This window comes from Leucoraja erinacea, chromosome 23 (genome assembly GCF_028641065.1).
Source record: "Leucoraja erinacea ecotype New England chromosome 23, Leri_hhj_1, whole genome shotgun sequence".
NCBI lineage: Eukaryota > Metazoa > Chordata > Chondrichthyes > Rajiformes > Rajidae > Leucoraja > Leucoraja erinaceus.
In genome coordinates, this window is record NC_073399.1 from 3,184,501 (window position 1) to 3,211,472 (window position 26,972).

Consider the following 26,972-nt stretch of genomic DNA (forward strand, 5'->3'; position numbering starts at 1 on the left):
ACATGCGGATTTGTAGGTTATTTGGCCTCTGTAAATCGCCATTAGCGCATAAGTGGCGGATGAGAAAGTGGGATAACATACAACAAGTGTGAACGGGTGATCTATGGTCAGCATGGATGCTGTGGGCCAAAGGGCCTATTTCCATGCTGTTTCTCTAAACTGTAAATGAAATAGGTTTATCTTAAATATAATGAATCACAGCTACATTTACTGGGAATTGGAATACATTTCCTTGTTTATGCAGAAGCATATTTCTTCCATTCAGATTTGAGAAAATTGTATTTTGCTGTCAAATGTCTGTATCCAAAGCGTCTATCTTAGAAATTAAGATTCAGCCATCAGCAAATTTAAATACATTGATGATGTGTAATGGAATCTGTGTTAGCTAACTTTGAACCTACCTAACGGACATGAGATATTAACTTGAGTCTGAGTACATTTTGTGAGGCAGGTGGAATCTTTTAGACCATGCTGGTTTCAGTTTGTCATCAGCATTCTTCGAGTCCTGTCATATTCAGGTTTTTTCTCCCTTGTCTGAACATGTTCATTGGAAAAGTGTTTTATTCGTAACATTGTGCAGAGATCCAGAAAGCTGGGTGTAGCTCACAGAATGTTACTGTCTATCCACACAAGGGAGAATGGCCTATAAGATTTACAATCTATCTGCACAAGGGCCTGACCTGGAATGCCATCTATCTGCGTTCTCCAGAGATGTTGCCTGACCCCCCCGAGTTACTCCAGCACTTTGTGTCTTTTTTTTAGAACTGATTGCAGGAGGCAGTTTGATGGGGGAAAGTTGTTTTTGTAATTTGAAACCTGTACCACAGGGATTGGTGCTAGGACTATATATATATATATATATATATATATATATATATACTGAGATCACTCTGTTCCTCAATACTCCCTTGAGGCCCTACCATTCATTGTGTTTGTCCTACCCTTATATATATATATATATATATATATATATATATATATATAACGCAAAAATCAGTGGTGTTTTTGAGAGTGAAGAGAATATGCTACAGGATGATATAATCAGTTGTTAAACTGTGCAGAACAGTGGCAGATGGAATTTAATCCAGATAGATGCAAGGTGATTCTCTTTGAGTATGTGCTCTGCTAATCAGGGTAGGACAAACACAATGCATGGTACGGCCTCAAGGGAGTATTGAGGAACAGAGTGATCTCAGTGTAAAAGCTCTCAAATCCTCGAAGGCACACAATAGGCAGATAAAATGGTGCAGACATATGAGGTGATGGGTATCGACCTGAGACGTCACCTATTCCTTTTCTCCAGAGATGCTGCCTGACCTGCTGAGTTACTCCACCTTTTTGTGTCTATCTTTGAGATACTTGCCTTCATTAGCCAGGGTGTAGAATCTAAGAGCAGGGAGGCTATAAATACCAAATTTATATAACACTGGGGAGTCCACAAAATGGAGGCTTGTGGAGAACGTGATTATTGCACTGGAGTGGTGTTGAGGGGGTCGACCAAGATGGATCAGTGAATCACCGCTTGGGAGGGTGGGATTCAGTATGTACAGAGGCGCTGAGTTTCTCCATCTTTTGTAAATACCAGGGTATGTTTTTTACACCGAGTGATGTGGTCCTGGTTCTGCGGGACATGGTGGCTGAGGCAGTGGAGTTGGGAATGGTGGGATATGGATTATGTGCAGATAGACAAGTTGGTCTTGGCATTGTGGGCCAAAGGGCCTGTGCCATACTGTTCTATGTTCTATCTGCTATACCTGAGAGAGATCAGTATGAAGTGTACAGTGGTTTATTGTGTCGCTCATTGCACAGAAATCCTTAGCCTTTGCTCCACAGCTCCATCTCTTGACATGGATGAAGATTAGAAATTCATTCGACCAGCAGTAACATTAGTTGAAACTAGGAAATTAGTTTTTTTTACATCTGGTACAGAAATTAAAACCTAGTTTACAGAGAATTAAAAACAAGCGGCCATCTTGTAGTGACCCCATGTATTGCATTAAAATTCACGAGGATGCAAATACTATTTTATTTATCAATTCTATTGTGTGCATACCTAATCTAATAATGAAATGTTTTGGCTGATGAGTGTATTGAAAATGGCCTGAGCAGCGACAGATTGAAGATATTGAACAAAATCCTCACCGATCTCTGCTCCAGGACTGTGAATTGTTATGCAGCAAATCGACTCGGCAATGCAGACCTGCACCTGGTCCTTGCAGCAAAGTGTGGGAGGATTCATGCCTGCAGACTAAGCAGGGGGCCATGTGTAAAGTGGTTTCTGGGCAGTGAGCGATCAAGTATAATCTCAGGACTTGTTTGAGAAAAAAATCCGTTTTCCTGCACAATGGCAGCAAGCAGTGGGCTGAACAGGATGATATATCTGTTTAAGAAGGAACTGCAGATTCAATTCAATTCAATTCAACTTTAATGTCATCGCACAAATACAAGTATCAGTACAACGAAATGCAGTTTTGCGTCAGTCCGTAGTAGTTGTACATAAAGAAAAAAAAGAAAAAAAATAGAAAGAGAGAAGATACAGAATAATCAGGAAATACAGAATAATTAAACAAAGGGGGACGGAGGGACCAGAGAAATCTATCGTCGGGACTCCGAGTTCAGCAGTGTGATTGTGTTGTTATAGAAGCTTTTCCTCATCCTGCTGGTACGTGACCTGAGGCTCCTGTACCGCCTCCCTGATGGGAGGAGGGCAAACAGTCCATGGTTGGGGTGTGAGGGGTCTTTGATGATCTTCCCAGCCCGTCTCAGACACCGTTTTCGGTGGAGGGCATCCATGGCAGGGAGCGGGGCACCGATGATGTGCTGCGCGTTTTTCACCACCCGTTGTAGTGCTTTCCTGTCCGCAGCAGTGCAGCTGCTGTACCATACCGTGAAGCAGGTGGTCAGGATACTCTCTATGGTACAGCGGTAAAAGTTGGTCAGGATCTGGGGGGACAGGTGGGCTTTCTTGAGCCTCCTAAGGAAGTAAAGGCGCTGCTGTGCCTTTTTGATCAGCTTGGAGGTGTTGAGGGACCAGGACAAGTCCTCCGAGATATGCACTCCGAGGAATTTATAGCTGGAGACGCGCTCCACCTCAGTCCCGTTGATATGGATGGGGATATGACTGCCTCCTCTGGTCTGCCTGAAGTCGACAATAATCTCCTTCGTCTTTTTGGAGTTGAGGATGAGGTTATTGTCGGCACACCAGGTGGTCAGGTGCTGGATCTCATCCCTGTAGGCTGACTCATCGTTGTCGCTGATCAGTCCTAATTCCAGATGCTGGAAAATCAAAGGTACACAAAAAAAGCTGGAGAAACTCAGCGGGTGCAGCAGCATCTATGGAGCGAAGAAAATAGGCAACGTTTCGGGCCGAAACCCAAAGGAAAAAGGCAACGTTTCGGGCCGAAACCCAAAGGAAATAGGCAACGTTTCGGGTTGAAACCCGAAGGGTTTCGCCCCGAAACGTTGCCTATTTCCTTTGCTCCATAGATGCTGCTGCACCCGCTGAGTTTCTCCAGCTTTTTTGTGTACCTAGGATGATATATCTGTCTGAAGAAGGGTCTCGGCGTGAAACGTCACCCATTCCTTCTCTCCAGAGCTGCCGCCTGTCCCGCTGAGTTACGCCAGCATTTTGTGTCTACCTTCAATTCAAAACCAGCCTCTGCAGTTCTTTCCCCACACATGATAATATATCACTGGGGGGGAGGGGGAACTAAAGAGAGCACCTGGCCTGGCTGATGCACAGCCGAGCAAAATGGCAGAGAAGGTGGATGCCTAAGGGCAAGCGTTTAATTGGGCAGACTGCTGCACCTCCACCACCAATGGTCGTTTGTGTTACATGTTCATCCTGCAAGTAGCGCAAATCTTCCAGCACTCGCCTTGCCAACACTTACTCTGGTAACATAGAATTTCCCCCTCCCCTCCCCTCCCCTCCCCTCCCCTCCCCTCCCCTCTATCTTTCAGTCTGAAGAAGGGTTCTAACCCAGAACGTCACCGATGTGAGTTCGCTTAATAAACTGCTGCATTTCACAATGGAGCCATAATCTGATGACAACTGTTTGCTCCAATGAGATCCCCCTTTGCTTCCACCTGTTACAAAGTGCATGCTCAATTTGCATATTAGTGGGCCATTTCACAAAGGGAGGGGAACTGTTTTGACCCAATCTAAAGGCCTGAGGCCTGCATGAAATTTAGCCTTATCTTGATCAGCTGCTGACATCTATCAATGCTTAGCAATCAGCATATTAATTTAACTAGATGGATCTGTGCCTGCTTGCCCTGATAACTGTGGCCCCAAGGCAGTTCCCAGTACGATCTTTGGTTCCCAGAGTCTGGGCGAGGGGAGTGGGCGGTGTGTGGGAGGATCAAGTTGAAAGAATTGATAAACACCTTGGTCACAATGTCTTCACAAAGGCATTAAGACATAATATATACACAAGAAAAGTGATTGTGGTTTGTTTTCCTACCACACTTGACCTTCACGCATGCTGGGCCATCAGCCTCATGCTACAGAGTATACATTCCACCCAGGGTCATTGGACTTCATTCTGGTGAAGGCTAGCTAGCCGCTGGCTGCAGAGTGGGAGTGTGAATGTGAGTGTGCGCGTGTTTTGTGCACGTGTGCGTGTGTGTGTATTTTTGTGTGCGTGTGTTTTTGTGTGTGTGTACATGCGTGTGTTTTTGTGTGTGTACATGCGTGTGTGTGTACATGCGTGTGTGTTTTTGTGTGTGTACATGCGTGTGTGTGTACATGCGTGTGTGTTTTTGTGTGTGTACATGCGTGTGTGTTTTTGTGCATGTACATGCATGTGTACATGCGTGTGTGTGTACATGCGTGTGTACATGCGTGTGTACATGCGTGTGTGTGTACATGCGTGTGTGTTTTTGTTCAATGTACTGGAGCAGTTCCCACGAACCAATGTCCCTCTTCTCTCCTCGCCCGGCCATCTTTGCGCCCTGGGGACTGGCATTACCCCAGTCCACCCTCCTACTGGCCCATTCCTACCACCCAACTCCCGGCCCCGTCGACAGACGAGTGACTGTATCAGTTGACTAAGCACAGTGGGGCTCAACTCATCACGGGCAGACGCATTGCTTTGCACTGAGCTCACTACAGTTGTATCTGGTCAATGTGGTAGTGTGATACTTCTCTGTATGAGCTACTGCTTCACTTCAATGCTTGGTCTTACAATCCTGCTCGTTTCAACCATCCATATAAAGAGGAGCTCCTGGAGGATGGATAATGCAGAGCAGATGTGTCATCTCACCATGTACGCTTCGCTGCTTCATATTGTACTGCTTATAGGAGTCAGTCCCTGTTGCTATCATGAAACATCATGTAAAAGGAGAACAAGCAGCAAATCCTGCAACAATGTTGTAAGACATTCATCAACTTCACGCTGTGAACCGTGTACAACGATTGTCAGAAATCTGTAGCATTTAAAGGCATGTGTCTGAATATCTCACAATCATATCACTTGCACTTCTTGAAGTTATTATTTTTAACAGTGAACTAGACCAAGTGGGACCCGTTGGGTCTCTGTCAAACGGGAGAGCTGGTCCCTAAACACAATATTCCACCACTCACCCATAGCCCCCAACATTAACAAATCCAGGTGACCAAATGTAAAATATTTGATGTTTGGTTACAACATATTGTTCAATGAAACACGACCATAAACTTTCATTTCTTCCCCCAAACTCCAGTCGATCTGAAGAAGGGTTCTGATCTTAAAAAACACTGCCTGTCCATTCCATCCACGGATGCTGCTTGACCCGCTGAGTCAGTCCAGCACTTTGTGCCGTGCCCATGAATCCTTCCTCAGGCCATCTTAGATAGACACAAAATGCTGGAGTAGTTCAGTGGGACGGGCAGCATCTCTGGAGAGAAGAAATGGGTGACGTTTTGAGTCAAGACCCTTCTTCAGACTAGTCAGGGGAAAGGGAATCTTTATTGGTGTGACAAGTCCAATCAATACCAAGACTATTGTGACCAACGGATATTGCAGGATTTATCTTTCAATCTGCAGATGTAGCGGTGCTGATGGTAAAGAGGTGGGTTGTTGTCCATCAAATCAAAGAGGATGCAGCAATCACGCTGTGGGATTACCAAGTGTGTTTATGAAGTGATTTGGGTCTTGATGTCTTCTCTGCCCCAAAGAGGAGAATAGCGTCCTGCAGCTTGGAGATGGGATGGACATCCAGCCACCTCCTCTCAATGATGGCATCCTCCTCCTATTCCTTGCTGCCATCATCTCTATCGAAGATCTGAAACCATTGGGCAACATTTTCATCTTTCTCCTTTGCAACGTTGGACCTCTGGGTGGGTTGCAGGGAGCATCTGCAGTTCCTTCTTAGAAACATAGAAACATAGAAATTAGGTGCAGGAGTAGGCCATTCGGCCCTTCGAGCCTGCACCGCCATTCAATATGATCATGGCTGATCATCCAACTCAGTATCCCGTACCTGCCTTCTCTCCATACCCTCTGATCCCCTTAGCCCCAAGGGCCACATCTAACTCCCTCTTAAATATAGCCAATGAACTGGCCTCGACTACCCTCTGCGGCAGAGAGTTCCAGAGACTCGCAACTCTCTTTGTGAAAAAAGTTCTTCTCATCTCGGTTTTAAAGGATTTCCCCCTTATCCTTAAGCTGTGACCCCTTGTCCTGGACTTCCCCAACATCTTCCCCATTCTTTCTCTCCAGAGCATCTGCAGTTCTTTCCTACACAATCTCTCTCTTTTCTGCTTGCAGCCTTTATCTGCTCCATGACAGACATAGTCTGTGTAGCTGGTGCCCGGCTGCCATGCAGACACTGCCTTTGGAGAACTATGACCTTCTTTCATTGCTGTGTGGGCAACAGTTCAATAAAACATGATCCCACCAGGAACTGAGTGGCTCCCTTATTTGTGCTTCTTTATGGGAGTCAAGCTACTTTAGGCAAATTAGTCACTTTTTGCAGGAAACTAATTTGGTGACTGTGATAAAGACAGAATATTGTAGTTCATTAAAAACCAGACGAAATCTAATCTCAGGGAAGGTGTCGGGAGCTGAATGGCAGAGTAACATTTTGGCGAATTTGTCTCATATTGTGTCCACATTTACTGACCCTCGCGCCAACAGGTGAAATAAGTTGAAAGTAAAATTGGATGAATCAAAGAATTAAAGTGGGCAGCAAGATGGTGCAGCAGTAGAGTCGCTGCCTTACAGCGCTTGCAGCACTGGGGACCCGGGTTCGATCCCGACTACGGGTGCTGTCTGTGCGGAGTTTGCACGTTCTCCCCGTGACCCATGTGGGTTTTCTCCGAGATCTTCGGTTTCATCCCACACTCCAAAGATCTTCAGGTTTGTCGATTAATTGGCTTGGTTAAAGTGTAAATTATCCCTAGTGTTCGTCGGTACGAGAGTGTTAATGTGCGGGGATCGCTGGTCGATGCGGACTCGGTGGGCAGAAGGGCCTAGTTCCGCGCTGTATCTCTAAACTAAATGAAACTAATGCGATAACTGCCTGAGTATTACTCCAACATTTTGTGTCGTTTTTTTAATAAACCAGCATCTGCAGTCCTTGGTGCCTGCTGTTAATTGATTAAAATTGTGTGATTTAGCAGTGTTGTGCTTGCTTCCAATCAAGAATGTAATTAAAAGCATGCACTTAATAACCAGCTGTTAATTTTGTTTTATACTTTATTCTATCTACACAAAGGAAAATGTTCAAACAGCTGGAGTCTGACAGTGAGGAGCTGTCAGGAACAGTGTTGTTGCTCGCAGATCATTGACCTCGTGAGATGATTCATACTACGAGGTGTATTTCTCAATAGCTGAGGATTCAGCTCCCAGCACATTGATGCTCTGCCAGGTTTCAGGATGGATTAGTCTTGCACTTGTGTCATCAATTATGAGATAAGAAGTGAAGCTGGGTCTGACTGAAGCGGCTCTAACATTTCTCGTTTTGGCAGGACCTGACAGGTGGCGGTTTTGAAGAGAACTTGAACTCACTGAAGCTGAAAGAAGGTGTGGACTATTATCACTTCAGCTGAGAACCTCAGGCTAATATCCACGGCTGATTTGCACGGTGCCCCGTAAGAACATATGGACTTAAGGACTACAAGCGGGAGTAGGCTGTATGGCCTTTCACACCTGCTCCACTCAGTAAGACCATCCATGCCTTAAAGCCATTTTCCTGCACAGAAGATAGAAAATAATAGTGTTTCTGTATGATTTATGTGTAATATTGAGGAAACCTGAATATTTGTCCGTTTTTAAGAATCGTACAGTGCAGAAACAAGCCTTTCAGCCCATCGAGTCCACACTGCCCATCAAGTACCCATTTACACCGGTTACTGTGCAACTCAATGGCTCATAGCAACTAGTCAAGTCAAGTCAAGTTTATTTGTCACATACACATACGAGATGTGCAGTGAAATGAAAGTGGCAATGCTCGCGGACTTTTGGTGCAAAAGACAAACAACAAAACAACCAACAAATTATAAACACAATCATAACACCCATATTCTTTTACATAATAAATAATGGAAGGAAAAACGTTCAGTAGAGTTAGTCCCTGGTGAGATAGGCGTTTACAGTCCGAATTGCCTCTGGGAAGAAAAGTTACTGCCACACATCCTGACTTTAGCCATCTACCTGTGTGACTGTGTTCTCTCTGTGTTCTCTCCTGTGTATCTTCTAGGTGCTCACCAGTTGTATTCTGTGCAGATCTCAATGTAAGACTGTAAGACTGAAAACACAGTGGCTGGGAGGCAGGGGCTGACCAAAGGTACCTTATTATACAGCAACGCAACTGTGGACTGTAAACAGTATCCACCCATGAAACTCATTGCGAGTGGCGGACCATGTTCTGCCAGGAATATACCAGAACTGATGTCAAGTTCTTAAGCTGTAGTGAAAGAAGGATGCCCACAGTATTAACATGTAAGTTTACTCGTAAAATGAGGCTTTATAAGGCACCGGTCACACTGCATTTGTGAGCAGTTTTGGGCACCATATCTGAGGAAGGATGTGCAGGCATTGTCCAGGATCCAGAGGAGATGTTCAAGGATGACCCCAGGATTGAGTGGATTAACATATGATGAGCATTTGACAGCACTACACTACTCCCTGGAGTTTAAGAAGGATGAGGGGGCACCTCATTGAAACTTACCGAATAGTGAAAGGCCTGGAAAGGGTGGAAGTGACGAGGTTATTTCCATTAGTGGGAGAGTCTAGGACTAGAGGCCACAGCCTCGGAATACAAGGATGTACCTTCAGAATGGAGATGAGGAGGAATTTATTTAGCCAGAGGGTGGTGAATCTGGAATTTGATGCCACTGATGGCCATGGAGGCCGCCACGTCGATGTGTATTTTTAAGGCACAGATTGACAAATTCTTGACTAGTAATTGGGGTTATGGGGAGAAAGCAGGAGAATGGGGTTGAGAGGGAGAGATAGATCAGCCATGATTAAATGGCGGTGTAGACTTGATGGGCTGAATGGCCTAACTCTGCTCCTATAATTTACATTCAATGCCAATGGGATTTATCAGACTTCAATGGGAGCAGAAGATTGAGAAATGGTTTATCATTTATGATCTTTATCAGGCCTTTTCCCTGCCGTCCTTGGTTTGATTCCATCAAACAGGTTCAGGTGCATATTATTGAATCTCGCCCTCACCCCCCCCCTTCCATCTTTATTTAAAGTTAGATGCCATTACCCACTTTTACACCAAGTCTGGACCTCCTGAAGCCAAAGGAAGGAGCCTCGTGACAACTTTAGCAGCTTCTAAAGAAATGCTGAAAGAAAACGTATTATTCACGTCAAGTTGCCATTTGTAGGTCAAAGTTCTTTCAAAAAATCCATTTGCTTTCAGGGCCACATCTCAGGACATTAATATTGATGCTGGAACTCAGCAGGTCAGGACGTATCTGCAGAAGGAAATGGATGACGTTTCAGGTCTTCTTCTGCAGCAATGTAACATTATCTGACCATTCTCCTCTACAGATGTTGTCTGAGCCACTCGGTTCGTTCAGCAATGCTCAAGACTTCAGCATCTACAGTCTCCTGTTCCCCTCGGAACATTATTTCCTGAATCACACAATCTTTCTTGAACTTCTTGATGGCAAATGGGATTAGTATAGATCGCCAAAAAGGTCAGCATGAAGGTGGTGGACCGAAGGGCCTGTTTATGTGTTGTATGAATCTGTGATTCCAAGTATTGTGCACTGGTTTTCATTTCATTTAATGCCTGGAGTTGTAAATGTTACACATCGCTTGAGGTCACGATAGAACTGGTTGTACAGCTTTTGCTTTAGCTCAGAATACATAAGTTACAAGCTCATTAGAAGTTTACGCAAGACCAAGATGAAAATCAACACCAGATCCCAGTTTCCAAATAGTGTACACACACGTACATGACTCACTTTCTCTCTCTCTCGCTCTCTCTCACTCTCCCCCTCTCTCCCTCTCCCTCACTCTGTTGCACGCACAGACATGCTAAATCTCCCTTACGGGAGTACAGGGACTAGTACATACACTAAACCACACAAATATGCAGGCTTTCTCTCTTCGCTGTCAAATGTGCATATATGCAGATTATGTATTATGAATATATTGTTTGACAGCTGTTATTGTAATGCTCTGACATTAGTTGGTTGATGTCACATCAACGTCTAGTGTTATAATATGTTTCACAGCAGATAAGTAGCTGACACGCGTTCCATACTAAAGCCGCAGGATAGTAAATGGAACAGGCCCTTCAGCCCACATTGTCTGTGTCGGACATGATGTGCCTATCGGAAACCCACTTAAATGCCACTATCACAGAAACTCTTGTACTTCCGGTGGCGCTGGTGCCAGCAGCCTCCACCTACAGCCCGGTATCTTTTTGTTTTTTTGTTTATTTTGTTATGTTAAAAGTGTATTTTTTTGTGTTTTTTTGTGTTTTTATGTGGGGGAAGAGGGCACGGTGCGGGGGATACCGTCCTTCAGCCGCTTCCTGGTGAGGAGGCGACTGTTATTCGAGTCGCGTCCTCCCCCCCCCCCCCCCCCACAGCGGCCTACCTACCTGGATTGGCGCGGCCTTTCCTGCCGGGATCGACCGGAGCTCCAGCAGCGGCGGGACAGCGCTGGAACATCGCGGGGCTGGCGATGCCTTACCGGGGGTCGCCGTCTGGAGCCCGGAGTGCTGGACCTGCTGCACCAACATCAAGGAGCTGCGGTTTGCAGAGCTCCCAATGCGGGCGGCGCTGATGGACAGCGCGGGGTCCTGCGACTCTGCCCGGTTCGACCTGTGGACTCGGGAGCTGCAGACTCCGGCAGCGGGAGGCGGCTGATCAGGAGGTCCGGGCCGCTGAGGAGGAGGATGCTCACCGTCGGGGTTCGGCGTCGGCGTTCCACCAGCCCGGCGTGAGGGCCTGAACATCGGGCCACCCGGGGCGGCGACTGCAGGTGCTCGGAAGGCCCCGACTACGGATGGACACGGAGGGGAGGCTGGCTGGACTATGGTGCCATCCTCACCTTGGTGCCATTTATGTTATGTTGTGTTGTGGACTTTTTGTGTTTGTGCTTTTGTTAAATTTTTAATTCAATTTCAATTTTATTTTTTTTAATATGTTTTATTATTTATTTATTATTTATTTTAATTATTTTTCTTGTGATTTTTTTTAACGATACTGCTGTACGGGAAATTCATTTCGTTGTCTCAAAGTGAGGCAACGACAATAAAATTTGAATACAAGAATACAAGAATACAAGAATACAAGATCACATCTGCCTCCACCACCATCCTGGGCAGCATGTTCCAGGCACCAGGCACAATGTGTAAAAAATCTTTCTCCACACATCTCCTTTGAACTTTGCCCTTCTTACCTTAAACCCATGCGCTGTGTTACTCCAGCTTTTTGTGTCGATCTTCGGTTGAAAGCAGCATCTGCGGTTCCTTCCTGCACACTAAGGAGAGAAGACAACATCAACTCTGTCTTAATCTCAACTATACAGGACGGGAAAGTACAGAAATCTGCATGCATCGCCGCTCCCGTGAAGATGAGAGATTGTGAGCCTTCACTCCCCTTACTGAGACCATCCTGGCAATACCCGGCCATGAACCCACCTGCTGCTCCCCCTAGATATTTTCCATGGCACCCAACAATGAAGAACATGCATCCCATGGACACTGCGTAGAACAGCCTGCCGCAAGCCACTGACTCCCCCACTCCCGAGACCATTCTCCAAACCCATCCCCCCTTCCCCCACACCCATCACAACACTAATTCAGTAGCAACACCTCTCGGTCACTGCGAGGGTTTTGCTTTGATAATGGTGGCGCAGCGGTAGAGTTGCTGCCTTACAGCGCCAGAGATCCGGGCGCAAGCCCGTCCACGCCTGCTGTTTGTACGTTCTCCCCGTGACCACGTGGGTTTTCTCAAGATCTTCGGTTTCCTCCCACACTCCAAAGACGCACATGTATGCAGGTTAATTGGCTTGGTGTAAGTGTAAATTGTCCCTAGTGTGTGTAGGATAGTGTTAGTGTGCGGGGATCGCTGGTCGGTGCTGTCTCGATGGGCCGAAGGGCCTGTTTCCACGCTGTATCTCTAAAACCTTTTTTAAAAGCTGTACAACATGGAAAGAGATCCACAGCCCACCTTATCCATGGTGACCATGTTGGGGTATTGGGCTGGTTCCATTTGGCTGCATTGGGCCATATCCCATATCCCTCTAAACTCCTCCTATTCATCTATCTGTCCAAATGTCTTTTAAAAGTTGTAATTGCATCTGCATCGAAAGCTTCCTCTGCCAACTCGTTCCAGATACAGAGTACCCCCTGAGTGTAAAAATCACCCCTGAGATTCCTTTAAATCTCTTCTCTCTCACTAGAAGCCTGTGCCCTCTAGATTTAGAATCCTCTACCATGGGGAGTGCGTGAGTGTTCACTTTATGCACGCCCCCCAATGATCATGAAGGACTCGAGGTACGTCCTTTGTGGAGCTGGCTACGCTGTGCACACCAACTAGGAATTGCTGCCTTATAAGGCTCACAGCACCAGAGACCCAGGTTCGATCCTGACTACAGGTGTTATCCGTACGGAGTTTGTACGTTCTCCCCGTGACCGCGTGGCTTTCCCCTGAGATTTCTCGTTTCCTCCCGCACTCCAAAGAAGTACAGGTTTGTAGATTAATTGAAGGTACACAAAAATGCTGGAGAAACTCAGCGGCTATGGAGCAGCAGCATCTATGGAGCAAAGGAAATAGGCAACGTTTCGGGCCGAAACCCAAAGGAAATAGGCAACGTTTCGGGTTGAAACCCGAAGGGGTTCGCCACGAAACGTTGCCTATTTCCTTCGCTCCATAGATGCTGCTGCACCCGCTGAGTTTCTCCAGCTTTTTTGTGTACCTAGGATGTCCCTAGTGTGTGTAGGATAGTGTAAATTTGCGGGGATCGCTGGTCAGTCCGGACTCGGTGGTACATGTTTTTGCGCTGTATCTCTAGAACTAAACTAAACTAAACTAAGCACCATGTTTAAAAAGGAACTGCAGATACTGGAAAATCGAAGGTAGACAAAAATGCGGGAGAAACTCCGCGGGTGAGGCAGCATCTATGGAGCGAAGGAAATAGGCAACGTTTCGGTTTCCGAAACTTTGCCTATTTCCTTCGCTCCATAGATGCTGCCTCACCCGCTGAGTTTCTCCAGCATTTTTGTCTACCTTAAACTGAGTAGTTTGATAAACATCGCACTACATGGCCTTTGACAGCAGTGATGTGGTGAGCCACTATTGATTTAAATGACAATAAAGCATTCTAACTGTGTGTCTGTCTTTGCATTATTTGCTTATTTTTTTGTGTGTTTTTTTAATACATTTTATAATTAGCAAACTGGACACCAATAAGAAACTTGGATCAAAGATGTCTGAGATTAATATTTCAACAACAGCATGAAACAGGCCTTAAATATCATAGCATTCATTGCACAGTTCACACTACTCTCACCTATTTGCATCTTTCAAATGTTATTGACCAAAATTTAGATGGGGTAAATGTCACATGTATTAGCAATGTGTGAAAATTAAATTGTAGGCCTGAAATTACTTGTTAATCCATAGAAACATTTGTGTGTGAGGAAAATAAGAAAAGATCTGGCTTAGTTGGACTTGCCTTTTCCTTCAGGATCTTTAAATTCCAGCTTTGGGGAATGGCTCCTGGATTAATTGGCCTCTATGGTGGCAGACCAGCAGCTGAGAACTTGCAGAAAACATGTATGTTCATCAGACTGGATGGCGGCACTTTGGTGGGGGTGGGAGTGGAGGGGTAATCCTTAGGGACTTGGAATTCCAGGACAGGCCGTGCTTTTGACTCCCTACCACCTCTCTGTCCTCACAAGCAGTGGAACTATCTGCAGAAGGACCCATCCTCTACGTATTGGGATTGGGGTCAGTTCAGTTTTGTTTTGTTTATTGTCACCTGCACTGAGGTACAGTGAAAAGCTTGTGCCTCCCTGCCCTGGTAGAGGGGGCGCCTGGAATGTCTGCACTGTTAAAATGTTTGACTGCGGGTGCTCTCGAGGCCCCGACCACGGGTGAACATCTGGGAAGATCGGCGGGGAAGCTGGCTGGACTATGGTAGGTACCGCTGTGCGGTTATGTTGTGTCGTGGACTTCTGTGTTTGTGCTTTTTTAAAATATGTTTTATTTATTTATTATTTATTTTTTATGGTATTTGACTGCAAGGAAAATCCATTTTGTTGTCTCTTATGAGATAATAACAATGAATTGAATACAATTCAATACAACACAAAATCATAAGCCCCCACCCCTGTTCCTCTCCGCCACCCTTTCCCACTCACTTTCCATTCTCAGAGGGCAAATCGAGAACGAAGGGGAGATCAGGGGGACCCCGTGGGGGGGGAGGGGGGAGGATGAGACCCGCTGCCAAGTGCGGCCACAGGCAGGAGTTAGGTCCGTTCGGTGAACCTTTGTGATTGTCGGCGTCACTTTTGTACTGGCTCGGTGAGGTCTGCTACATGGTTTGTATATGCTGAACAAAGCACTTGACTGTACTTGAGCACATGTGACAATAAAGTATTATCGAGTCATTATTTATCACACAATAAATTACGTTGGTTTATGATGATCTTTGCCACATGAGCACAAAGCATTCTTCACAGAGCCAAGCGCACTTGATCTCGAGAGATTTAGTGCAGTGAAATGTATTTTTGTGAAGCTGTTAGCTGAGCTCAATCCAATGCCAATGCATGTGTGTTTATAAAATGTTGGGCCTGCTACTATTTTTGCAAATTGGTTCAAAAACCACATTATGTGTAAAAGCATCAAATTATCTCATGTACAGGACCAGACACAGTTTTATTTATTAAACTTGGGAACACAGTTTAGAAAAGGAATCATGAGGTACAACCCTGACGGTGCTTCACTCATCAGAGGCAGCTGCTCATGTCTGAACAGGTACAACCTTAGGCCTTCACATCAGGTGTATTCGAAATGTCTCCTTGAACTCAAGGGTTTCGGTGTTGCTGAGTCAACACAGCGCAGTCTCGTAAACATCGTTGCTTCATGTACGCCTGTTAGCGTCGTAATCCTTCCTTTCAATAAATAATAACGAAGCGCCCGGCCATTCATGACATCACCTGCCCAAACTGGTTACATTTGACCTCAGGAGGAATTTCCATATCCTCTTAGGGAATCGTCAATAGTGCCCCGTCAGCCCTTTAGGATGATCTATTGCATAGTCTGTCTTGTCACTTTTCATCTGTTGCCAGCAGGGATATGCAAAAGCAAAGAAAATGACAGTGACATACAGGACATCAATAAGAGTGCGCTAACAGGCAGCGACTTGTCATTGTCTCTCTACAGCTAAGCCCAATTACAATGACAATGATGTTTATTTGATGTGACCCCCCACTTCCCATCCCATTACTTAATATGTTGATGTCTTGATATAATTAAACTGACAGTTTCCTTCCGTTAGTGTAGGCCGCTCCTTCTTGGTATCTCCCCCCATCAGATACTTGGTACATTTGCAGTCTGTGTTTGGCACATTTGGGCATCTTGGTGGCGCAGCGGTAGAGTTGCTGCCTCACGGCGCTAGAGACCCGGGTTCGATCCTGACTACGGGTCCTGTCTGTACGGAGTTTGTACGTTCTCCTTGTGACCTCGTGGGTTTTCCCCGGGCGCTCCGTTCTCCTCCCAAACCCCAAAGTCGTACAAGTTTGTAGGTTTATTGGCTACAGTAAAAAATTGGCAATTATTCCTAGTGTGCAGGATAGTGCTTCTGTATGAGGTTGGCACGGACACGGTGGGCCGAAGGGCCTGTCTCCACGCTGTATCTCTAAACTAAACAAAATGTACTGTCTGGCAGCCAATACAATTGCCATCAGGGTGGCCTGCGGCTCATGGGACTCCAATTTGCAATCGGGAGAAAATTAAAATTGGGCTGTGGTCTGAATTTTGTTGACATTCTGGCAGTCCCATGTTGGTGCCAGTTGAAGCTATGTCAACATAGTAAAAAATGCAAGGCTCCAACAAGCAACAGAGCTTAACATCTCCTTTATGGGACATCTGGGTGACCAGGCAAAGGCAGGATGGTGTCAGGAAAACGAAGTCATTTTAGTCCAGTTTATGGGCGGTCTTTGAAGAAGTATCGTGCCCAAACGATGAGTCAGTGGATGCAGTGAAACTTTCAGCAGGATTGGATCAGGTGCCCGTCAAAGGTTATTGCGGGGATAATATGGGTCATGGTAAAGGCAATAAGAACTGCAGATGCTGGTTAACACCAATGATAGACACAAAATGCTGGAGTAACTCGGCAGGGTAAGGCAGCATCTCTGGAGAGAAGGAATGGGTGACATTTCGGGTCAAGATCCTTTTTCAGGCTGTCTTATCTACAGTATAAACCAGCATCTGCAGTTCCTTCCTGAATAAATGGAGTGCATTCCTGGAAAACTATCTACATGCTGAGAGTGTATAGAGAGACCTGAGACAAAGAGAGATCTGGGACTATAGTACTCTGGAACTAGGAAAGTGAACAGCATGTTCTTATTATTGGGGGAATTGTATATAAATGAGAGTTTATGCTTCAGTTATATAGGGTGTTCAATATACAATATGCAATATTATTACATGTCATTTGAACGTCAGTGAGGCTCAAACGAAACTCCGTTTCCACAGCCATACAAACAAAGACAATATCCTACAGACATACACACAATTCAATTTACAGAAACATCTGGGACCCACTGTGATGGAAGGCAAAGTCTTTTCTCTCCCCTGTTTTCCATTTTTCTCCCGATGTCGAAGCCCCAGGCAGGCGATGATAAGTCCCACGGCCATGTTAGGCCGCGCCGGGCGATATACGGCCCAGCTCCCGGTCTAAATGTCACAAAGTTGGAGTCCCCGGCAGGCGCTGGAATGTCCCACGGCCATGAAGCCGCGCCGGGTGATGTACGGCCCCGCTCCGGGTCGTTCCATCCCTGCGACACGGGCTGGAGAGGTTGCGTTGCGGGAGCTCCGGAAAGCGGTCTCCCACCCGGACCTGCGAGCTCCCGATATCCCGACAGTCCACAGAAGCTGCGTTGCTGGAGCCTCCGAACTCCAGAGTCGGGCCGCAGCAGCGAGCCACCACCGCTCCCCACGCTCTGATGCCGACCAACCCCACGATGGTAAGTCCACAGCTCCGCAGGCTCCGCGACTGGAGCCCCCAGGTCGTTCCGGCTGGAGGCCGCTCCACGGTGCTAGGATGGCAAAGTCTCCGCAATGACAACGGAGCCCCGACAGGAAAATGGTCGGGTCTCCCGTACAGGGAAGAGATTTTAAAAAAGTTTCCCCCTTCCCCCCCGCCCCCCACATATACACAGTTAAAAACACGATTAAAAAACACAAACAAATCTCTCATGCTCCGAAAATAGACACAAAATGCTGGAGTAACTCAGCGAGTCAGGCAGCATCTCTGGAGAAAAGGAATAGGTGACGTTTCAGGTCGAGACCCTTCTTCAGCCAACTTTACTGTGTTCATAGTTGCAGTCAGGACTCAAGGACACACGTGAGTTTGCTGGGGAGGATGGAGGGAAGATTTGTACAGTTGTTTATAAAGACTGGAAAATCTTAACTACAAGAAATGATTGGATGGGCTGGAGTTGTCATCTTTGCATTAGAGGCTGCGGAACAAAATCAACCAGGTATATATGGTTGCAAGAGTATTTGATGGAGTAAATAGCAGCGGGGGGGGGGGGAGGGGTCAGAAAACCAAAAACAGATGACGTTGATTTTGCTGGTGGCCTTGCCGAGGCAGCATGAAGTGTAGATGGAGTCAACGCAAGGGAGGTTGGTCTGCGTGATGGTCAGGGCTGCGTCCACAACTCTTAGATGGGGCTGTACCCAAACCATGCTGTGAAGCAGCCCGATAAAATGCTTTCTACAGCACATCTGTAGAGGTTGGTGAGAGGCGTTGGGGACATGCTGAACTTCCTCAGCCAATGCAGTGAATGGAGGGATATGGATCGCGTGCAAGCAGACGAGTTTAGTTTTAGTTGACATCCTGTTTGGCACGGACATTATGAGATGAAGGGCCTGCTCCTGTTCTATGTTCTGGATCCATTCAAATGGGTAAGGACTGCACGTATCTTGTGTTAGGTGTCAGACAGGCGAGATGAGGACATGGCAAGATTCCCAGACAAACTGGAATTCATATTCCTTCTCAGTGACATCTGAGCACACCTGCTTCAGGGAGTGCTCCAGGCCCACAGCTGGAGAAACGTTTCCTAATATACCAGGAGGTTAATCGTGGAGTCAGGGCAGGATGTTCTGGTCAAAGTCCCCCACATGCTGCTGACTAATTACAGGGCTGTGGAGAAGGCCACAGGAACATCTGAAAACCTTATGTGTGCGCTCTCAATGATCAAATAAAATTGCCTTCACGACCAGTATCCTTACGGGCCTGTCCCACTTAGGCGACTGCCACGGACTAATTTTAATGGAATTCACCTACGACACCTGGCGACAGCACCTACGACAGCCTACGTCACAATTGTTGCCGCTGTGGCCGAAACATTTTCTACATGTTGAAAATATTGTGGCAGTCGTCTGTAGTCGCCCAATAGTTTTCCTCGTTTTGTTCTGTAGCAGATTGTACATTCGCACACATACACGCACACACATGCACACGCACACACACACACGCAAACGCATGCACACACACGCACACACATGCACACACACATGCGCACACGCACGCACACACACACACATGCACACGCACGCACACACACGCGCACACACGCCGAAAGGTCTGTTTCCATGGAGTACCTTTCGATCCATCCATCCATCCATCCATCTATCAATCAATTAATCAATCAACCAACCAACCAATTGATCAACTGATCAGCTGATGGAACGATCGGCTGATTTACTGCTCATTGTGCAGTCTCCTGTTCCAAAACCCAGTGGGAAAACCAAACATTTCATACTGGCTCCATTTCCTTCATCCCATGTTAATGGTCATGCCTTGGTTAATTCCCCTGGAACCCAGCTCCCTGAATCTTGGTCATTCTGACTGGTTCGTTCCCTCACTAACTCTCGCCCGGGTTAAGCTTTTGGTCATCTCCTTCAGAAGGTGCCAGTTTCTATGGTGTGTCTTTGAGCACGGTTCTATATTAAAGGCAGTGCATAAATACAAACTGTTATTTTAATTGACGAACCTTACACAGATATAAAAGTATTTCTCCTGCGTTTATGAAGGGGCTTTTCCCACATATTTTAAAAACATATTAGTCATTTCCTATAATCATACCAGTTCCTGATTTCAGCAAAGACATCTGTGGCAGCTGCTATGTGCAAGTTGGAGGCTGCACAATGGAAGTAACAGGAACTACAAGTGGGTATGGGGACAAGAAATGATGCGTGGGTTGTTGCAATGTATAGACAAGAGAGAAGAAGCATTTGCTCTGTTTAAATGCTGAGATCAGTATCATTAACATTTCACACATATATCTATTATATATTAAAACTGTGTGGCTGCCGCCTGCCGTCCGATGTCCGGCTGCCTTTCTGCCTTTTGATTCGTTCTATCGTGTGATGTCACAATGCCCAACACACTCCTTCCTATCAGCTTCCAACACACTTCAAAACAAAGTTGCAAGACAGGAACACTCTGAACTTTTCACCTCAATGGGATATCACAGCAAGTGCTTCAACAGGAGGGGGAGGGGCAATTGGTATTGCAATTGGAACTGCTGCAGCAGGCAGGAGAGGTGCAATTGGAATTTTTTTTCAATCCACTGCTGAGGGAGGCAGGGGAGTGCTGGAATCTTACATTTGGGAACGGGTTCAGTTCCGTTGGAGGAGACGGGTGCATGGTGGAATATTGGGTTGGGGGATCACACCATTGTGGGAGCAGACCCAATGGGTCTGCACTTGGTCTAGTATCATATATAGCTATAAGATGAGAGGGGCATGTTCAATGGCGATGTGCGGGGCAGAGGGTGGTGGGAGCCTGGAACTCATTACCAGGGGTGGTGGTAGAGGCAGATACAATAGTGGCACTTCAGATGATTTTAGATGGACACATGGAAGTGCAGGGAATAGAGGGGTATGGATCATATGTCCCAGGAATGTAACGTTAACCTATGATGAGCGTTTGACGGCACTGGGCCTGCACTCGCTGGAGTTTAGAAGAATGAGGGACAACCTCATTGAAATGTACAGAATAGTGAAAGGCTTGGATGGAGGATGTGGAGAGGATGTTTCCACTAGTGGGAGAGTCTAAGACTAGAGGTCATAAAATCAGAATTAAAGCACGTTCTTTTAGGAAGGAGATGAGGAGAAATGTCTTTGGTCAGAGGGTGGTGAATCTGTGGAATTCTTTGCTATAGAAGGCTGCGGAGGCCATCAGTGGTGCAGCGGGAGTGTTGCTGTCCTACAGTGTCAGAGAACCCAGGTTCAATCCACTCTGTACGGAGTTTAGAGTTTGTATGTTCTCCCCCTTGACTGCGTGGGTTTTCTCCGGGTGCTCCAGTTACCGCCCACACTCCAAAGGTGTGCAAGTTTGTAGGTTAATTGGCTTTGGTAAAGATTGTAAATTGTCCCCAGTGTGTAGGATAGTGTTAGTGTACGGGGATCGCTTGTCGGCACAGAGCCAGAGGCCGAAGGGGCTGTTTCTGCGCTGTATCTCTAAGCTAAACTAAACGGAAGTGTGGGCATTCCAATCTCACGTGGCTGAGGTCATAGAGGTCATGGAGCCACACAATGCGAAATCAGGCCCTTCGGCCCAACTTGCCCATGCTGACCTAGACCCCACATCTACACCAGACCTTCTGCCATCATTTGGCCCAAATCCCTCGAAATCTTTCCTATCCATGGAGGTTAAATGGCCAAGATTCATCAATTGAAATTCAATCCTGCACAACACCTACGCTTCACCTACCAGGTACAATATGTTCAATATAATGACTGACCAGGTGTAATTATCACATTCTTATCTATATTTGTTGGTGGCCTATTTTTACTGGGAGTTTAATAAGGCCTGGAAAGTGCTGGAAACATACTGTAGGTAGGCGAAAAAGCAGCCAAAATCCGTCTATAACACAGTTTTCTGATCAATGTTTGGTTATCTGATAAAGGATGAATGTATTTTGGGTGGTACACAAAACAGCTGGAGAAACTCAGCGGGTGCAGCAGCATCTATGGAGCGAAGGAAAAAGGCAACGTTTCGGGCCGAAACACTTCTTCAGATGTATTTTGGGAGTTGGTCTGAAGATCTCTTATACCCACCATTTGTGCATATCTGGGCTGTTTTGTCTTGGGCAACTCACATAAGAATGCTGGAGTAGCTCAGGAGGTCAGGCAGCATCTCTGGGGATTAGGTGAGCTCGCAGTCTATGGAGCTGGCAGTATCATCAAAGACCCACACCATCCTGGCCACACACTCATTTCGGGCCTTCAGGTAGAAGGTACAGGAGCCTGAAGACTGCAACAATCAGGTTCAGGAATAGCTACTTCCCCACAGCCATCAGGCTATTAAACCTGGCTCGGACAAAACTCTGAACATTATTAACCCATTTTCTGTATTTGCACTTTATCAGTTTATTTATTCATGTGTGTATATATTTATATTATGGTATATGGACACACTGATCTGTTTTGTAGTAAATGCCTACTATGTTCTGTGTGCTGAAGCAAAGCAAGAATGTCATTGTCCTATACAGGGACACATGACAATAAACTCACTTGAATTCACTTGAACTTGAACGTTTCGGGTCGAGACCTTTCTTCAGACTGGGAGGTTTGACAAAGGGTCTCAGTCTCAGTCTCTCTCAGTCTGAAGAAGGGTCTCGATTTGAAACATACCTATTCCATTTCTTCAGAGATGCTGCCTAACCCGCAGAGGTCTCCAATACTTTGTCAAGTCAAGTCAAGTCACGTTTATCTATATAGTACATTTGAAAAACAACTCTCGTTGGCCAAAGTGGCAGTACATTGGTGGAGGTACTAACGTTATACAACAGTGGTTCATAGATTAAGTATATACATAAATACATACATATAGCCCTCACTCAGAGGACGTCAAGAAAGGCTTGAGAGTAAAAATGAGTTTTAAGTCTCAACTTAAAGGAGTCGATGAAGGGGGCAGTTCTGATGGGAAGAGGGATGCTGTTCCACAGTCTCTCTTTGTGTCTATCTTTGGTCTAACCAGCATCTGCGGTTCCTTCCTACACACGAGTTTGAATACGTTGGTGTGGACATGCAATGTAATACAATGAAACTGAAATTGGAGAGAGCTATATGTAGCAACTGAAAGGATATTGATACCAATAAACTTGGCCTAAGTCTACTGTACAACGCTCAGTAATAGCACCAACAAGAACTAACACAGAACAGTACAGAGCTAGCACAGGCCCTTCGGCCCACAATGACTGTGCTGCACATCACCTGCTGAGTTACTCCAGTACTTTGTGTTTTTTTCCCCCCAAGAATTTGTCTTTCCCAAGAATTTTCAGCAACATTACACATAATTCAGTACAAATGATCACCAAGATTTTATGTTCTTTTAAAATTAACATTCCTGGGTATGCAAAGTCATGGGAGTGCAAAAATACATGTTGTTTGAAGCCAGAAGATTAAGATTTAACTAAATGACAATACTCTGAGTGTTTACTTGACAAATAGATGTCATCACCCTCAATTCCCCTGGGCTAACGTCCTTTTTCCCAATGAACATGTAAAAGGGCTCATTCACAGATATAATTAGGTTATTTTTTTTATGCCGTCTAATTGCTGATTATAACACCCAAAATTTCTAGCACGAGCTTCTCAACAGGCTGCAAACATGGGACAGGAAGTCGTAACGCTGCCCATAAACAGTACAATTATAGCGCAGTTGCTTGGAATACTTGATGGAAATTTGAATGTCATAAAAGGACAAAACGTTCCTTTAATAAAATCAAACCTTTTTTTTAGTTCTGCTGAATAACATTGCACTGTGAGCTGGGGCGGGCATGTGGAGTCCATATGTTATTCGTGAAAGTACGCTCCAAGTTTTGATAATTTCACTCCATGAAACTTGAAATTTGTTCCAAGAATTTAAATTCGAAGCACCACTTACTACCAATGGGAATCAGAATGAATGTCCAATAATTTATCAATCCAATCTTGATTAATCTCAATCTTAAGAGCATTTAAAGAGGTGATTTCAAAGATTCACACACCCTCATCAATACATTTCTCCTCGTCCAAGTTTGCTCCTTGCTCCTTGTATTGTATTTAAGAATTTAATTAATTATGTTCAAATGATATCTCCCCATCCATCCGAAATCCACACCTCATTCATTTAATCTACCCTAACCACACTTTCATCACAAAAAAGCAACCTAATGATCCGTTGTGGCATTCCTTCTTGAGATAAGTAAACTTTTCTTTAGGTAATGTGCAGTATACTCCAGATATGGTGTCAGTTCACCCAAGCCCTTCCTAACTGCAGAATGACTTGCCTACACCTCCACAACAACTCCTTTGCAATAAAGGCCAATATGCCATTAGGTTCTCTAATACACAGCAGATAAACCTATAATATGGGCAGCACAATGATGCAGCTGGTAGAGCTTGTGCCTCACAGCGTCAGAGAACCAGGTTCGTTCCTAACCTTGGGTAATGTCTGTGTGGAGTTTGCATGTTCTCCCGCTAACTGCACGGGTTTCCTCTGGGTGCTCCGGTTTCCTCCCACATCCCAAAGACGTGCGGGATTGTAGGTTGATTGGCCCTCTGTGAATTGCCGTTAGTGTTTAGAAAGTGGGATAGTGGGATAACATAAAACTAATGTATGGGTGACCGATGTTTAAGAAGGAACTGCAGATGCTGGAAAACCGAAGGTAGACAAAAATGCTGGAGAAACTCAGCGGGTCAGGCAGCATCTATGGAGCGAAGGAAATAGGCAACGTTTCAGTTCGAGACCCTTCTTCAGGCTGATGTGAGGGTGGGGGCGGGAAGAAGCAAGGAAGAGGGGGAGACAGTGAGCTGAGGGGGAGCTGAGAATGGGAGGAGAAAGCAGGGACTACCTGAAATTAGAGAATTCAATGTTCATACCGCTGGGGTGTAAACTACACAAGCGAAATATGAGGTGCTGCTCCTCCAATATACGGTGGGCCTCACTCTGGCCATGGAGGAGGCCCAGGACAGAAAGGTCAGATTTGGAATGGGAGGGGGAGTTGAAGTGCTGAGCCACCGGGAGATCAGGTTGGTTAATGTGAACCGAGTGGAGGTGTTGGGCGAAGCGATCGCCAAGCCTACGCTTGGTCTCACCGATGTAGAGCAGCTGACACCCTGAAGGGTTTCGGCCCGAAACGTTGCCTATTTCCTTCGCTCCATAGATGCTGCTGCACCCGCTGAGTTTCTCCAGCTTTTTTGTGTACCTTCGACTTTCCAGCATCTGCAGTTCCTTCTTAAACATTTAAGTCCTATATTTTACCTGGTACCTCCTGGTCTGATAGAACCCTAATTAACGATGGAAGGGTTAGCATTGCTTTGCTCTGGAATCAGGACAGGAGACTTTGAAGATTTGGGATTGTTTTTTTTCCACTCTCAGACTTGGATTGTGTTCCTCCGGAACACTGGTGGTTGGGGGAGACCTGATGGGAGTATGTGTATAAAATAATGAGAGGCAGGCAGGCAGGATGGGGCCTTTTTCCCAGTATGGAAATATCAAATACTAGAGAGCGTAGCTTTAAGATGCGAGAGGCAAAGTTTAAAGGGGATGTACAGGGCCAATTGGGGAAAGTGAGTGCCTGGCCCTGTGGTAGTGGAGGCAGGTACGAGAGGATTGGAAGGATTTTACAGAGGCACATGTATACAGAGGGTTAGGAATCATGTCGAGGCATTTGGGAGTTTGTCTTGGCATTGTATTCAGCACCAACATTGTGATCCAAAGGGCCTGGTCCTGTGCTGTACTGTTCAAAATATATTTTTATTAGAAGCAAACACATATCATAATAAAATTATTTCATGTACATCAGTCGTACATCAATAACATTATCAGTTGTGTATTGACTCTGCTAGTTTTTTTTAAATAGAAAGAGAGCAAGAGGGAAAGAAAAAAACAAACAAACAAAAGGCATAGTAAAGAAGAATGGAATAATTTACTAATAATACATCGTTGGAGATAGATTCGTAAATTATAAAGTATAACTTTTCATCAAATCCTGAGTTCAACTTCAGTTAGGTTCCCGCGCTGAACCAATCTACCCCTTCATATAATCAATGAATGGAGACCCCTGTGCTGTACTGTTCTATGTTCACTGTTCACCAGGCTAAATGAGACATGGAGATCTGTCGGTTGCAACCTGTTTCTGGGTCAGTATTTCAGTATTTACTTTAATGTCATTTTAACCGAGTACTTACATGCACAGAAGAAACGTAAACATGTTTCTCAATCAGTTCCCGTCAGGGCAGTTAATAAAAACAGAATAAATCCATGTAGCTTTAACATTAACACACGAAAGCACTGAATTTTCACTGAGAGAGGCCACCACAAACACCGGTCGCGCCACCATCTTGGTAACCTCTTTCGAAGTGAAGAGATGAAGCCACCGTTGCAAGAGCAGGATCGATGCCCAGTTGGTGCGTTTTCTCCATCGCGGTTTCTTCAACAATTAAGCCTATTCTGGAGAGAGGGCAACGGGCCTATTTCTGAATATTAAAAGGCAAACATTTCCATTCGTGTGACAGCATCAAATCAAGGCTGAAAATATTCTCCACTGAGACTAGGTGGGAATTCCATTACAATTTTTTATTCACTTGATCGTTGACTCAGCGTACTCAGCTTACCATTGGACTTGATTTATTATTCTTCTAGTAAAGTGAACTCGCCTCCGCTGATCCACATCTGCCCCACCATGCTTGGCAACGATGACTTTTGAAGTACTGGTTTCAATTTAACTCACTTCTAAAGTTTATTTTAATGTTTAGCTATGTGGAGGAATTTGTGTTGGCGGAGAGCAGTTAAAAGGTGGTAGTTTTCTGAAAACTATTTTTATCAGGGGTGAGGGGACGGGGGGGGGGGGGGGGGGGAGAGAATATAAATGTCCATTGTTTTTGCACTTGATTTACTTTCTGAGCAATGGCCTGATACACCACGACTTTATAACTGATACAATCTTCAGTACAAGTTGTGTTAGAGGCTGAACTAATATTGTGTGACTATGGATTGGATAGGGGAGTGGGGGGTGGGAGGGGAGGGGTGGTGGGGGAGAGGAGGGGAGGGGGGGGGGGGGTGGGGAGAGGGGAGAGAGTGGGATGGAGGGGGGGGGAGGGGGGGGGGAGAGGGGAGGGGGGGGGGGGGGGAGGAGGGGGTGGGGAGAAGGGAAGGGAGGAGGGAGGGGAGAGGGGAGGGCGTTGGGAGGGGGATGTACCATGTGATTAAAGGCAAACAGCTAAGAGTTGTCTAGTTCAGCTGTGTCATTTTATCTCCTGCTTTGTGGGTGAATGGAAGCTGTGG

General features: G+C 45.7%; 1 protein-coding gene across 4 annotated transcripts in view; it reads left to right on the forward strand.

Moving 5' to 3' along the window:
• b3gntl1 (UDP-GlcNAc:betaGal beta-1,3-N-acetylglucosaminyltransferase-like 1) overlaps positions 1-26,972 on the forward strand; it is a 231,925-nt gene that overhangs the window by 198,463 nt on the left and 6,490 nt on the right. For 2 of the 4 annotated variants that reach the window (XM_055653668.1, XM_055653670.1), the window contains one exon: positions 7,952-8,719. The exons of the other annotated variants lie outside the window; for them this stretch is intronic. In XM_055653668.1, the coding sequence (XP_055509643.1) occupies positions 7,952-8,032 (81 nt within the window). In that variant the 3' untranslated portion in view covers positions 8,033-8,719. Of the gene's footprint in view, positions 1-7,951; positions 8,720-26,972 lie in introns of those variants that run through there. 4 annotated transcript variants of the gene reach the window in all.